Consider the following 16628-nt stretch of genomic DNA (forward strand, 5'->3'; position numbering starts at 1 on the left):
GTTTTTTTAATGTCACTCAGGATTTTCCATTCTTTTTGTGATAGGATTTACCAATGTGCATGAGGCAGCAGTACTTGATATTGCTGGAGTAGATTCTATTTATCACTTACTCATGTTGTAAGATGCTTAGCCTGTTGGTGTCCTACAAGAGTTTGGTTTCACAACTTATTCAGCACTGTGAAGTTGAAGAGGTCCATTGCACGAAGAAGCAAAGTGTTAAGCTCCCTCATGTGGTGGTGTGAAGTTTAAATTCTCAGTAGAATTTTTAAGATCTCTGGAAAGAAGTTACTATATATAGAAATATTCTTCAGTGTATTTCAGGTTTTGGGTACAGTATAAGTTACAACTTCCTGTTTCTGCAGACATGAGAGAGAGTTCCAGTTTACCTCTATCCCAAGCCTCTGTTTTCAGAATAAGAAAAAAAGGACATTTTCTGTTGGTGGACCAGCAGCCTAATGAGCTGTGTAGCAATCATTCAACATCAAAGAGAGAGCTCCTGGGATATATTGTATTCATTAAAAAAAATATTACTCACTGCTCATTATTTTTATTGATTTATTTATTAAATTTATTAATCGCCCATCTGGATGGTCAGCCAGCCACTCTGGGCGATGCACAACAATAAAAACAGTTCATACAATAAAATTCAACATTAAAAACACCACATTTCTAAAATTACCCTAACCCACCCCAAATGCCTGCCTGAACAACCAGGTTTTTAATGTGTGGCGGAAGCTCATTAAAGAGGGGGCATGGCGGAGTTCCCTAGGGAGGGAGTTCCGCAGAGTGGGGGCCTCCACAGAGAAGGCCCTCTCCCTCATCCTCACCAGCCTAGCTGTCCTGGCTGATGGGACAGAAAGAAGGCCATCCGAGGCTGATCTTGTGGAGCGGCCTATCTGGTGTTGCTGGAGGCGCTCCTTGAGATAGGCTGGGCCAGAACCATATAGGGTTTTAAAGGTCAAAACCGACACCTTGAATTTGGCCCGGAAAACAACTGGTAACCAGTGCAGCTCCTTCAGAACTGGAGTGATGTGATCTCGCCGGCAGCTGCCTTTAATCAGGCTAGCCGCCACGTTCTGTACCAGCTGCAGCTTCCGAACCATCTTCAAGGGTAACCCCATGTAGAGCGCATTACAGTAGTCTAAACGAGAGGAGACCAGGGCATGTACTACCGATGGGAGCAGATGGTCGGGAAGGTAGGGGCGCAGCCGCCGTATCAGATGGAGTTGCTACAGCGCTGTCCGGCTCACAGATTATAAATCTCAAAGTGGGGTACAATACCAATAAAACTAAATAAAATCATACAGTTAATCTACATATCTCATACAGTAAATGAGAGGTGGGCAACATGCATGAACCCCATGGCCATTTTTGCCACCACTGCCAAATTTGTCATGCTGGCAGCAAAAATTGCAGCAGTTTTGCAGGCGAACAAGAAATGCATGGAGCACATGTCTTGTTTGCAAGCAGAACCATGCTCCCAGAAGTGCAGTTCTACTTCCTGGATAGAGTCCACAGTGCCTCCATCTTGCCAGGATTCAACTTACTGGCATTCATGAAGCCCCACCACTGTGTCCAGACATTGGTATGCTGCAACAACTGCAGAAGTTCCCAACAGAATAGAATGTGTGCACAGCAAACATGTGTGTAAGCCTAAATGCGGACAATTTGATTTGTTTTGTTTTCCTTATACAAAAAAGAAAAAGGGAATTGAATCATTAAATTTTTACAACACCTTCTATTCAGTTAAATATACAGTTGAACAAGGCCCCCGGTGGTTTGTATGAACCATTTTCAACTAAAATCACTTGAAGTATCCATTTTACAAGATCACATAATATCATTCAGAAACAAAAACAACTTTATAACTTTGTGATGTATGGTTTTTAGAGTTTTTGCCAACTTCTTGTTTTAGTATATCATCAACAGGAACAATTTCAGTGTGAAATATTGAGCAATCGCAGGAGATGTTAAGGGAAGGCATAGAACAGAAGAATACCTGGCATACATTTGGCTGCTCACCACAATGTTTTTTTGCATAATAGGAATTATAATAGACAGTCTAAATAAATAATGAGACCACCCCAGCATAAAATTTCTTCTTCTTTTTGCATAATCTTCTGAGACAGTCCCTTTTAATTGTGACTCAATTTACATATGAGAAGGATTAGGGACTTGGGCGTTACTGTTTTACCACAGTGTTTCAAGGCTAAAGTAGACATGACAAGACAGCCATGTTTGTATGTTCTTGTGTTTGCCCAGTACATCTAAAAGATGGATAGGGGTCTACATTTTGCAACAAAAGCTTTATATGGTTGAGGGGAGCTGAATCTCATTGCACCTCAGTTTTCTCCTGACCTAACTTTCTTTTAACCCATTTTCTTTTAAGCCTTGGCAAGCAGTTAAACAAGCCCACGCTGCAGCTACCAATCTTACTAGTATTGCCCTTCCAGGAATCTGGGGCAATGCTGATGCAGTTAGGCACCACAGCATGAACTCCTCCCACTTGGCCTAGAGCTTCTTCTATTATCCTGGCAATGCAAGAAGGCAATGCACTCCATTGGCTCACACTCCTCAGCATTACATCAGAAGCAAGCCGTGGATATTTCCACAAAGATGCAGGAAATGTCCACAAACAGTTGGAATTTAGAATCTCCCCAGGGACTACAAATAGTCAGGGAAGAGGTTGTAAACAGCCTGATCTAGAAGATCAATTGGGAACAAGTTTAAACCACCCTATTCTTCAAAAGTCAAAATATACACAAGCCTTGATAAGAGGATTTAAATTATTTTTCCTTCTCTGCAAACTTTTATTTTCTAAGCTAATTATTTTGACATAATTTCTATCCTATGAATTCCCTCTGGAACTTCCCTGCCTCTGTCATTTTAATTCAATGAGATATTTGTCATGACTTTCATTCCGAATTTCAGCAAGTTATGTATACTCAATCTCTTGTATAAAGTAACAGAAATAATTTTAGATAGAAAAAATAAAATATTACCAAGTTTATGGAGAAATGGTTAAATTGTAGCAGTTTAAAATGATGATCCAGCTTGCAAAACTGGTGCCAGTTTTCCTTACTATATCTTGAGGTTTTCCTAGAATATGTTTTATCCACACATTTAGTGTGTTAAAGACATTACAAGTCAAAGGGATTTTTGTGTAAATTAAACTCAAACATTTACAAGTACCATCATGTCAAGCCTGTTCATATGATCATAAACATTTTCCTCCTTTTTCAAATACCAAGCCTCATACTTCCCAGTGATAGCCAACATTCCCTTAGGGCTTTTCCAGTGACTTTTTTTTCTTTTCTTTTCTTGATACTATACTTATGCCAGGCCCAATTGAATCCAGGGCCAATAGGACTATAGCCTGTAGCAGATACAGGGGGAGCCTTACTCAGTAAACTTATAGTTCTGTTCATATTCAATAATTTATATTTTTTTCAGTCAAGGCAAGTGGGCACTGGAAAGATGGCACAGACTTCCACTAGAACCTGGTGGGCTCTTTATTGCTGCAGAGAGAGAGAAAGCATGCTTGTTTACATAGAGAATTTGTAGTATTAATATCCCCATGCATAAAACGGCATCTCCCAAATCTGCTTAAATGTGTTACTTTTTGTAAGCATATGCTAATTTGAAAGACACCTTTAACTTATATTGGGGGTGAGCTCAGAACAAAATCAATAGAGGTAACACTAAATATATCACTTACAGTTGCATTCAGTATTTTAAAAAGTAATATCACATTCAGGGGTGTGATTTTCATCAGGTCTGCAGTGCACAGAGATTGCAAGTAACCCTTTCCTCCTCTGCTGTGCTCATGAGAAAAACTGCCCCCCCCCGCTGCCTTTAAAGTTGCTATTAGCACTGCCAGAGAGGCCCCTGTAGGGCTAAAAGCAGATTTGTGTGATGGGCAATTTTTCTCATGACCCCCCTCCCTGTATGCTGTGGTCCTGACAATGAAGTGATAGAGCAGAACATCTGAGGTTTAATCCCCAACATCTTCAGGTAGGTCTAGGAAAGACTTCTGCCTGAAACCCTGGAATGCTGCTGCCAGTCAGTGTTGACAATACTGGGCTAGATGAACCAAGGATCTGACTCAGTATAAGGCAGCTTATTATGACAACAATCACATAGACATCCAAGCTTGCTATTCATTTGCGTGGGGGTGCGGGTGGGGTTAAGTAACACAACTACAAGTGATGCAGTTATCATCCTATCTAGTTTAACCCTGAAAGTGTAATGCTAGAAACCTAGTTAATCTTACTTCCTTAGGAAGATGTTTCATTTAAACTTTTGCAACTGTATTTGTGCCATTATAAGATCACCTGCTGTGAAAATCCACATATTCTAGTGGTACAGTGTTGGATTTGTGGGGAGAGAAACACAGGTTCAAAACTCCACTTGGATGTGAAGTTCACTAGATAGCTTCTTGGAAGAAGTTAGGATACAAATATAACATAAATATCCATACTTTACAATATTGTTTGCAGAGTTCATAGTGGGGCTAGTAGCTAACCGCCCACCTGACCCCAACAAGTTACCTTAATCAGCTGTGGGGCTCAATCTGAGTAGAGGTAGTGTCTATTAATATTTCTCAATGTGGGTCTGTAGCTTGATATACATAAGTGTTGCTGTATTACCTCAGTCTCTGCAAACTCCTATGTTAGGAGAAATTGATTCTATAAAAGTCTTGTCTTTCCTCTTTTGCATTCCTTACACAAATAAGGGTGCAATCCTATCGGGATAGGCGGCTGCCTCCAAACTCGGAGGCAACTGCCTATCCAATGCAGGGCAGGAGTAGCGCGGAGGGGATCTTCTCCGCACTTCAGCTGCCCTGCATTCACAGCTAGACAGCCGATTTTGGCTATCTAGCCATGGGAAGTCATAGCGGGGGGGGGGGGGCGGAGGCTGGACGACACATAGGAAGCGTCGGAAAGGCACTTCCACCTGCCCAGCCCCTAGGAATGCCCCACTTTCGCTGCTCCGCACTGCTCTTATGCGCACAGAGTGTGGGGCCGATCTGTGCTGCCTACAGGGCAGCACGGGAGGGGGTGGAGGTCGGTTCTCAGGGAACCAACCTATCCTATGGCCATCTAGCTGCTGACTAGTGGCTATAGGATTGTGCCCTAAGTGGCTTTGTGGAACTGTCACCAAGCAGAAATATATGTATACTTTAATAGCTCCATATCAAAACTTTTCCAGCATCCTTAATGCCTCACTTCATTTCACTTATAAAGATGTGTCTATAAAAAGTCTTATGTACCTGTTCTTTTATTAAAAACTAAACTTTGCCAATGGAAATATAGTTAATACCCACATTTGTGAATGAATGAACAGTGACATCCATCAGAATAACGTATCTCTACTGAAACCTTCCTCAACGTGGTGCCCTCCAGATGTATTGCACTAAAATTTGCATCATCCATCAGCCAGGATGGCCATTAGCCATCCTTGCAGGAGATAATGGAGGTTCTCCAACACATCTGGAGTGCACCAGGTTGGGGAAGTCTTCTCTACAGCATTTACAGGTAAGAGTTTTGGTAGGCATTTTGACACAAAACAGGGCAGTGAGGTGCATGTCAGTCCAGACCTTGATATGAAACTCCCCTGCCCAGTTAGAATTTCTCTTAAGAGTCTTCCAGTAGTATCCACTCCAAATTACTGTTGAGAAACTGGCCCAGGGATAGTGAACCCACAGGATGCTTATGGAAAATCATTCTTTGAACCTGATCTTTTAAGAGTCAGGATTGATTCAGATGTTGTAGCTAGACACGGAAGCCCCTGAAAACCACTTCTGCATGGTGAACTGCTCCATAGCGGAGTCATAACATTAATTAGGCACTTACCAATGTACAAGCATGGGCAAATTTAATTCAGGTGACCATTATATCTACTACTGTGGGCAAGAATCCCTTAGAAGAAATGGAGTAGCACTCATAGTCAACAAAAGGGTGGGAAAAGCAGTCCTGGGGTACAATCTCAAAAACAATAGAATGATCTCAGTACGAATCCAAGGCAAACCATTCAGCATCACAGTAATTCAAGTCTATTGTCAGGGTGGACACTGAGCCCATAGAATCCCAGAGTAGTTCTGATTCTGAGGAAGAGCAGTCGCTCCTGGGAGAGGAGTGTGCTTCTCTTTCCCAGGGCCAACAGCTGACGGAGATTCCTCCCACCAGCATTCCTAGCTTAGATAGCAGTCCAGGGAGTGACAGAGCACGGATAGCAGACTTGGTGGACACGCGACGCCAACGCAGATAGCGGTGCCAAATGGAGGGTGCAGAAAGGAGGCGTAGTGCCCGATTGGCGCACAAACAACGGCTGCGCCCAGAGGATCCAAGGGAAAAGGGGAGGGACTCTCCCTAGTCCTTAAGTTCAGGGGTCTGCCAGTAATTCCCTTTCAAACAGGGACCAACTGTTCCAACTTAGGGCATAGGTACTGTGCTGCTCAGATCTGGTTGCAAATGGTAGAGTTGTTAAGTTGTAAAAGAAAAATAAAGCTTTGAAAGGAATCCCTTTGTCTGTGTCTGGATTAGACTGAGAGAGGCCTCCAAGGAGCCCTTGACATCTATGCCCCGACCACTGATGCTGAAGAAGCTGAGGTTGATCGGTTCTATGAAGACCTACAACACCTTCTAGAACTAACACCAAAAAAAGCTGTCCTTTTCATCATAGTGGATTGGAATGCTAAAGAAGGAAGTCAAGAAATCACCGGGATAACAGGCAAGCATGGCCATGGTGTACAAAATGAAGTAGGACAAAGGCTGAGTTTTGCCAAGAGAACACGTTGATCATAGCAAATACTCCTTTTCCAACAGCACAAGAGGCAACTCTACACATGGACATCACCAGATGGTCAACATCGAAATCAGATTGATTGTGTCCTTTGCAGCCAAAGATGGAGAAGCTGTATACAGTCAGTAAAAACAAGACCTAGAGCTGACTGTGGCTCAGATCATGAGCTTCTTATTGCAAAATTTCAGCTTAAATTGAAGAACATAGGGAAAACCACTAAACCATACAGGTATGACCTAAATCATATCCCTTATGAATATACAGTGGAGATTTTAGATTTAAGGGATTAGACCTGATAGACAGAGTGCCTGACGAACTATGGACGGAGGTCCATAACATTGTTCAGGAGGCAGCAACTCAATCCATCCCAAAGAAAAAGAAATGCAAGGAAGCAAAGTGGCTGTCTGATGAGGCTTTACAAGTAGCTGAGGAAAGAAGGGAAGTGAAAAGCAAGGGAGAAAGGGGAAGATATATCCAACTGAATGCAGAGTTCCAGAGAACAGCAAGGAGAGACAAGAAGGCCTTCTTAAATGAACAATGCAAAGAAATTGAGGAAAACAACAGAATGGAAAAGACTAGAGATCTTTTCAAGAAAATTGGAGATCTCAAGGGAACGTTTTGTGCGAAGACAGGCATGATAAAGGACCAAGAAGGCAGGGAGCTAACAGAAGCAGATGAGATTAAGAAGAGGTGGAAAGAATACACAGAAGAACTATACAGGAAAGATCTTAATGTCCCTGGTAGCCATGATAGTGTGGTCACTGAACTTGAGCTGGATATCCTAGAGAGGGAAGTCAAGTGGGCCTTAGGAAGCATTACTAACAACAAAGCTAGCGGAGATGACAGTATTCCAGCTGAGCTATTTACAATCCTAAAAGACGATGCTGTTAAAGTGCTGCACTCAATATGCCAGCACATTTGGAACACTCAACAGTGGCCACAAGACTGGAAAAGGTCAGTTTACATTCCAGTTCCAAAGAAGGGCAATGCCAAAGAGTGTTCAGCCTACCGTACAATTGCGCTCATTTCACATGCCAGCAAGGTGATGCTCAAAATCCTACAAGCTAGGCTTCAGCAGTATGTGAACCGAGAACTACTGGAAGTACAAGCTGGGTTTCGAAGAGGCAGAGGAACTAGAGATCAAATCGCCAATATTCGCTGGATCATGGAGAATTCCAGAAAAATGTCTATTTCTGCTTCATTGACTACGTTAAAGCCTTTGATTGTGTGGATCACAACAAACTGTGGCAAATTCTGAAAGAGATGGGAGTACCAGACCACCTTACCTGTCTCCTGAGAAACCTGTACGAGGGTCAAGAAGCAACAGTAAGAACCGGACATGGAACAACCGATTGGTTCAAAATTGGGAAAGGAGTACGACAAGGCTGTATATTGTCACCCTGCTTATTTAACTTATATGCAGAGTACATCATGAGAAACGTCGGGTTGGATGAATCACAGGTCGGAATTAAGATTGCCGGGAGAATTATCAACAACCTCAGATACGCAGACGATACCACCCTAATTGCAGAAAGCAAAGAGGTTCTCAAGAGCCTGTTGTTGAGGGTGAAAGTGGAGAGTGCAAAAGCTGGTTTGAAACTCAACATTAAAAAAACTAAGATCATGGCATCTGGCCCCATCACTTCCTGCCATATAGAAGGGGAAGAAATGGAAGCAGTGACAGATTTTATTTTCTTGGGCTCCAAGATCATCGCCGACAGTGACTGTAGCCATGAAATTAGAAGACTTTGCTCCTTGGGAGGAAAGCTATGGTGAACCTAGACAGCATAGTAAGAAGCAGAGACATCACCTTGCCGACAGAGGTTCGTATAATCAAAGCTATGGTTTTCCCAATAGTAACGTATGGCTGTGAGAGCTGGACTATAAGGAAGGCTGAGTGCCGAAGAATGGATGCTTTGGAACTGTGGTGCTGGAGAAGACTCTTACGAGTGCCCTGGACTGCAAGGAGGTCCAATCAGTCAATCCTAAAGGAAATCAACCCTGAGTGCTCATTGGAAGGACAGATACTGAAGTTGAAGCTCAAATATTTTGGACACCTAATGCGAAGAGAAAACTCCCTGGAAAAGACCCTGATGCTGGGAAAGATTGAAGGCAAAAGGAGAAGGGGGTGGCAGAGGATGAGATGGCTAGATAGCATCATGGATGCAATGAATATGAACTTGAGCACACTCCGGGAGAGAGTGGAGGACAGGAAGGCCTGGCGTGCTATGGTCCATGGGGTCATGAAGAGTCGGACACGACTTAACGACTGAACAACAACAACAGAGTGAAGACTCTCCAGGAGACTTTGTCAGTCCCCATGGCTAGCAGTTTACAAATGTTGTAACACTTGTATTCAGTTATTAACCATCCAGAAGCATTTTTGAAGTCTCCATTTGTGGCATTAACATTCAAATACATCCTTAGAGCTAGTTTTGAAATCATAGTTTGCATCCACAAAGTGGCGAATAAGCAATAGCGATGGCAGCATACACATGAATCTTGCCTGGCTTGTTTGTTCGCAGATTATCTCCTTTAGCAGAGTCTGGATTCCTTGACAGAGAGCTTTGGGCAGTATAGAAATGTAATAAGTAACTCAACTGTGGGTCATGGGATCACCTGTGGGATCATCTGCACGGATGGTGGACTCCAACCAAATTATTTTCTTCCATATAGGAAAAAAATTAGGGAGCCAACCTATGCACGCGGAATGTCATGTCAAATATGACCTTGGTGACAGTATCTTAACTGCAAGGCATTTTTCTTCACACAGTTTAAGGATAAAGTATTGGGAGCAAGAGAAAATATAAATAAAAAAAATGTTATCATGTATCTTGCTTTTTTTATTTGTATCAATAGATCAGATGAATGTGCCTTTTTCCATAACTCTGTAATGCACTCATATTGTTGCACTAGACCTTATCTCATTTACATTTTTAAGTACCTTTCAAAGTATGGGATATCTGGGGTGGAAAGCAAAACATTGCACTTCCTTGTTCTCTGGCCAATACAAAGCACATCCAAGGTCAGGTATGGCGTAAACTTTCAACAGCAAACATATTTTCATGTCATCTGAAAACTGACTTAGCTGAAATAAAAATCTGTCTTTACAACAATGATGCAAGTTGAGAGAAAGGTATTAATCCTTGTTCCTTCTACAGTTAACTTTCAGTCATTATGTATCACTTGAGAAAAACACGTCATCTGCTTTTATAATTTCAAACTTAAGACTTATTTTTTAAGCCAACATTTAAGGTTCCTCCCATCCATTGTACAGGAATCTGTAGGCTGTAGGTTGCATATTTTTAAGGTTACAACATAAAAAAAATGTTTTCGTAAAACAAATGCCTACAGTATTATTCAACAGTTAAATTAGTGCAGTAAACTTTCGCTGAATCGTGACCTTTGAACCTCAATCCTACATTTAATTTTCAAAAGATGCTACTTTATGCTCCCAGGAAAAGCTGTCAAGTGCTGCTTACTATGTTTTAAAGTGTGTCCTGCTGGAAGAGAGGGAGGCTCACATATTAACTGCAGCAGAGGGCATACAGGTTGGATACACAGTACTTCTCTCCCAGCCCTGATAACTTAAATTTAAATAAATAATATTTGACATGTCCTTAAACTGCATTAAAAAGAAGTGGTACATCCACTTCTATTACATGCGTTAATAAACAGTACTTCTATATGAGGTTTCTATAACTAGAGACATTAAATCATTAATGAAATAAAATATGGGTGGTGTAATTTCCCAAACTGAATAAAACTTCACCTGATGACAGGTATTGCAGGTTTATCTCTGGGGAAGAATTACTGTGGATCCCAGATTAATTTACATATTGCAGGAGTCTATCAAGATGCTCTTCTTTAACAAGATAGACTTGACATTGCATTCCTTTCTTTGGCATATTGGTAAAAAACTAGGATGTTAATGTTGCAACTTCCCATTTGGAAAAGGAAAAATGCAACCCTGAACTTTCATTCCTATCAGCTGGCCTCCTTAAAATCACAAGATTTTCTGAAGGACAGGGCTAACATTATAAATGATTCACCCTTGCAAAGTAGCTGGTCCCCTCTAAAAGAGTCAAAATATGGACAACATGCTGCAGGTCTTCATGTTGTGGGTTACCCTCAGATCTATTACAACAACACAATAGGTTTCATTGATAATGGGGCTGTTCGCACAACACGACAGCCCACTGTGGATTATTTAAGCCATAGTGAGGCATGCGGCTGCCATTTTGCAGTGTAAAGGCTGGGCTAGTATGGCTGAAACAGCAAGTGTCTCCTGATAGCCAGTCATAATATCTAGGATTATTGAACTGGTGACCCATAAGTGCATCATATTTAGGAAGCTGGACACCTGAGCATGATGAGATAAGGTTATTTTTATTTTTATTTGAGATGCCCCTGTTAAAGCTCCATCTGAGAAGCTTGGCCAGCTTAATGGCTTGATGTGAAAGAGGGCAAAGCTTTTCATACCTACCAATAGGACACATACACATTGTCCTTCTCCTTTTCCCTATAATATTTGGTTTTTTTCCTTTGTATAAAGGGAATTGAAGAGAGAGGTTACTGTTGAGATAGCTAACTTGTCATTACAAAATTTGTGGGAACAAAACTGTTCAATAAACAATACATTTAAAAATTAGTTACTACCAATGCAAAACATAGCTCAATTTACAACTACATTGATATTCCCATCTTTAAATTGAATAATTTTAAGAGCTTGAGCAAAAATTCTTCTGTCAGTTTTTAAGAAGAGGTGTTCTAATTGACTATTGTGACATTATTTTCAGGGCATTAACGGGATGACTGTGCATAAGGATTCTTGTCTGATCTGAATTATTCACTGTGCAAATTAAAATACATAAAAGTCTTTAGGTACTATTAAAAGTGCATTTTTTCCACCGATGGTTGCCACAGATTTTATGCTTAATCTGTTTTTGGAACATCTGTTAACAACCTTTCTGTGCAGCTTCACAGAAGTAAGGGAATTATTCCATGAACATAGAATTATAGACATTGAAGGGACCAGTAATTCCACAAATCACACCCCCTGCTTCACAGCAGAACCATCTGTACCTTAATTCCCTAGAGATTAACCCACAGAATCCAGATTATGATATTCCACTGAAAACAACAAAGATGCACTATGCCAATATGGCACAACTTGGAAATCCCAGGAAGATGGAATTGGTCTTTTGGCTTGACTAGTAGTAGTGTTTAGCACAAGCCTACAACAGCTCAAGATAAATCCACCATTCTGTGATAAGCTTTTGGGGAGGGAGGAGTTGCTGCCTTCACATTGGTGCTAATGCAAATATGAGCATTTGTTGGGTGTGTCTTTTATTGTTCCATTATATTAGAAGGTAGAAATTGAAAAACCCATTCCTTGCCCACTCCTTCAATCCTTGTTTGGAATGATACAGTCCCATGGTCCGAAGGCACATGATGGCCCGGTTCACATGTAACAACAACCCATAGTTAGTTGTTGGGTTAAAACTATGGGTTGTTTGACCTTCAACAAGAATTCTGGGTTTGCATGTCACATCAAACAACCCTGGATTGTTGATGGAAGCGGATGCAAAGTGAAAGCAGCAAGTGTCCTTGAGACAGTACACTCACTCCAGTACAGCCCCGCCAATTCATTAATTGGCAATATGTGCGAACCAGGTCAATGAGACAACTTTGCTGAAGCAAAGCAGGTCTGGGCATTATTTAGAGTTTTCCTGTGTATACTGTCTTGTGTCCCCACCATGGAGGAAAAGGAGAAATAATTATGGACTGTGATGCCCAATGAACATTCCAGCCTTCTAAAGAAATGTTATAGACAAAAAAATATTTTCCCACAAAGGAGATCCCAATCCAACTAATGTTATTCATGCTTAGGTCCATTAAGATCAGTGAGACCTGCTAGCAGCCCTGAGATCTTAATGATAAAGGGCCAGAAACAAATGATTTAAATAAATAAATAAATAAATAAATGCGATGTTTAATTTGTCCCATAGAATTTAAGGACTTAAGCACAACTAATTTTAATTGGATCAGGTTCAAATATGTTCATACAATGAATTGTTGGAATTAATTTCACAAACCAGAAAGGAGATGTCTCTGGTGTTGGATGATGGCAGTAGCCTTTATTGTATGCTCTGTGTGTTTCAGAGTAAAAAATGTTCCTTCAGAAGCTCAAAAAGAAGATATGTAAATTCAAAAGGTCTGCTCTGCAACATTCTTGCTCTCTATGAGGAAAAAAACCCCAAAGAAAATAAGCTTTCTTTCTCTCTGCTCTTGTGAAAGATTTCTGCGTTACTCTGAAACATCTAGAGCATACAATAAAGGCTTATCATCCAGCACCAGAGATATCTCCTTTCTGGTTTGTACATTGGAAGTGCTGTTGCTTCTCTTCTCCCCTCTGTTCCACATCGGAATTAATTTCACACAAGTTTTTGACATCATAAGACAAAGTAGATAATAAGTACAATTTAGCTTTTTGGAATTGCCTGGCAGAGGGTGGGAGAATCTAAAGTATACAAGTAATTTAAAACGTTCAGATATTGTGATCTATATATTGTCAGGATGAAATCCAGTTAGGTTTTTCCACTGATGGAACTGCTTCTGTCAGCGAATTGGGAGGGGTGATACCCCCTACAGCCCCCTGTGTGCTCCATAGGGTTGGGAGACTCTCCAGAGAAGATTATTGGGGGCTGCAGGAAGGAGGAGAGGAAAGAAGTCCCATTCTGCAAGTGGAGTTCTGCCCTCAGTTATTGATACACTATCATATTGACATGGAACTGTATGGGCATGTCTGAATTTGAAGAACTTAAAGTTTCAGGTAAGCATGGTGCAAAAACCAAGACTTTTCTCTTCTGCTCAGTATAGTGGAAAGGTTATGTTTGGAGTTGAAGGGACAACAGGAGGTATTACAGACATCGCTTTTAACTGTCCCAGCCTACATTCCTTTAGCAATAAATGTTATTGTTTTGCAACGTGTATTTTATGGTGGACTTCCATTCTGATATACTCTTTTTATGTGTCATATATAACAATATGGATTTGGGAAGATCTGAAGCTCTCTCTTAGTGTTGATAAAAGTTTTTGGCATCAGGATATGTTAAAACTTTACAGTTAAAACTATTTACAGCATTAATAGTTTTAAGTTAACTCTTGGCATCACTTCAAAATAATTATGCAAGATCTATCATAAGTACTTCTCTTATCTTATCTGAATAGCCATTTTATCCCGTAAATGATTTAAGCCTACACTATTCCGTTATTGTCTAAGAGAGATAGAAGGAAGTTCTGTGAAATCTTTGTGCTGCTAGTTCTTTTAGTTGCTTTGAATTGGTTTAAAAGGTTTGCACATTGAGAAGAAAGCACTAGTGTGCCAGAAGCTTTCAAATGAATCATGATCCTATGTTTGCTGGCTTGTCCATTCTGCATGTTCTAGTGGGAGATGGGATAAAATACGTTGTTCAGAGGTTCAAGTCAAATGGAAAGGTAATATGCAATTCATTGCAAACTCCAAGTTCGGTGTTCTTATAATTAACCTCAGGATCTTTTATGAGAGATACATTTCACTCTTACACATGAAAAGCTTTACTTTTAAAACATAGGAAGTTATCTTATACCATGTCAGATCACTGGTCCATTTAGCCCAGTATTGTCTACACTGACTGGCAGAAGTTCTCCAGGCCTTCAGGCAGGATTCTTTTCCAGTCCTACCGATGCTTCCAGATGGGGCTTTTATTGTGCAATGCCTGCCTCATTCACAGAATTTTACTGGGGATCCAAACTATGTCATCTTCAATTTGTAATGTTTTCCCACTGGCGCTTCTTTTTCCTTTCCAGAAAAAAATTGTGTTACAGCAGAAAAGATAGAATAGCTGCACAATGCCCTTTGATAAGTAGTGCTAGTAGCCCTCTGTCTGGAAACACTGCTGGGTATTGAATCTGGGATCTTCTGCATGCAACGCTGTGCCCTACCACTCTGCTATGACCCTTCCTTGTTAGGTAGAATCACCCTCCCAGGAAGGAGCCACCTTTTGTTTCCGTGTGAGTTGCTGTTGTTTGTGTGCCTCCTGACTGGAAGGAGGCAAGCCCAGAGCAAGGACTCACACAGAGGTACAGCATGCAGCCACCTCTAAGGGGCTACCTCTGTATGAGTGACTGAATGCTTACGCTAGAAGCAACTAAAGGAGCTTGCAGTATATCTCCTGCAGAGACAGCAGAGAACGTGCCCCCCAGCTCCCCTCAGCAGATAAGGACACCAGGCCAGAGCAGCACGTCCCACCAAGAGGCACTCAGCAGCCTCTTCTGGAAGCTCACTGGAGCTTTTAATGATTATTATTTTTCTTGTGACCTATCAGCAGTTGTCTTACAGCAACTAGCATGCCTTGTTTTAACTAATACAACTGCTGTCAGATCTGCTATAGAAATGAATTAGTTGCCCAGTGAGAGGAAGGTGAATGGAGGAATTTAGAAGATCCATGTATTCTGGTTTGTTTCCGTCCCATCTAAAGAACATTCATGTCTTTTAATATTGTTTCAGGACTTGCAAAATGAGATTGAAAGCTATTGCAGTCGGGTTCGCTCTGCAGAAAAGATGCTGCAACAAAGAGATCTAGAGACACAGGAACAGGTATAATGTTTTTGCCTGATAGTTTTTTGATCTTGGGCAGGGAGAATGAATGTGTATACACATACATGCTCCCGTGTGCGCATGCACACACGTACACACACACAGAAAATAATTTCTTGCTTGAAGATACCACTGCATGTTTTTTTGCTGAATTTTCAGTGTGCTTTATATTTGTCTTTGTTAATTAAAAAAAAAAAAATTAAACTGTCTGTATACTAGGGAAAGTTTTTATGCAATGCTGTCTCTTTCAACTCACCATTTCAACTATTTTAGATTGTTAAATGATACATATTTATTTGTAAATGCAGCAATATTTGCAATATATGTTTTCAGGCATTTATTCAGGTAGGTAATTTCGTAATTTTCAGGAAGGCTATACATTGTGAATAAAATTTCCACGTGGAGATAAAGTAATATTTGCTGTAAAGTTTATATCCTTGGCTGCTTATGTTATGTAATCAATAGTTCTAAAATGGAACCATGATATGGTTAGATGTAGGACTAAGCCATGGTTTATTGTGACAAGGATGAGCAGACATGAGCCCCAGCTTCACATGCTGTCCCTTCATATATGAGGGGAGGACGTTTAAAACATCTGTCTGCAGTTTTGTTCAAGCCAGTTCCCCATTATGTCTGAATACAGGAATTTTTGGTTCAAACCATTTTTCACAAACCAGGATATTAAATCATGTTGTGATAGAACTAACCATAGTTTGAACAAAGCATAGTTTCCTGTATTCATACATAATTTGGAAATTGTGGATTCTTTAAACTGCAGGCAGAAACTTTAAACTTCCTCCTCCCCTGCTTGAAGGAAGGGGAGGAGAACATGGAAGCATGAGGATCGCGCTTGCTCATTGTCACAACGCTAAGCATGGTTTAGCAGTAAGTATGAACTGGGAATAGTGAAGTAAGTATTTGGATCATTTTTCACATACCACTCCTGATAAAGGAGCGACTGGTAGATTCACAAGTGCTTTTTAGATTTAAAAAATCAAGCAGTTCTTAAGAGACTTTAAATAGGTAATGCTATTGGTGTTCTAACATTTAAAGTGTGTGTGCATGGTGGTGGTGGTGATGGGGACTTTCTGAAGGACTGGTAATTATTTGAGGAAATTAACCAACGTTCCTGCTCCTAGTTCCACATTTTCATCTCTACATATCTTCTATTTCATGTAGCCTT

General features: G+C 40.8%; 1 protein-coding gene across 8 annotated transcripts in view; it reads left to right on the forward strand.

Annotated features, from left to right (window-relative positions):
* CEP112 (centrosomal protein 112) overlaps window positions 1-16628 on the forward strand; it is a 411978-nt gene that overhangs the window by 360825 nt on the left and 34525 nt on the right. For 7 of the 8 annotated variants that reach the window (XM_084837487.1, XM_084837483.1, XM_084837485.1 and 4 more), the window contains one exon: window positions 15356-15445. The exons of the other annotated variant lie outside the window; for it this stretch is intronic. In XM_084837487.1, the coding sequence (XP_084693613.1) occupies window positions 15356-15445 (90 nt within the window). The remainder of the gene's footprint in view (window positions 1-15355; window positions 15446-16628) is intronic. 8 annotated transcript variants of the gene reach the window in all.

This window comes from Heloderma suspectum, chromosome 2, assembly GCF_057233095.1.
Source record: "Heloderma suspectum isolate Gila_16-S chromosome 2, 16-S_ref, whole genome shotgun sequence".
NCBI lineage: Eukaryota > Metazoa > Chordata > Lepidosauria > Squamata > Helodermatidae > Heloderma > Heloderma suspectum.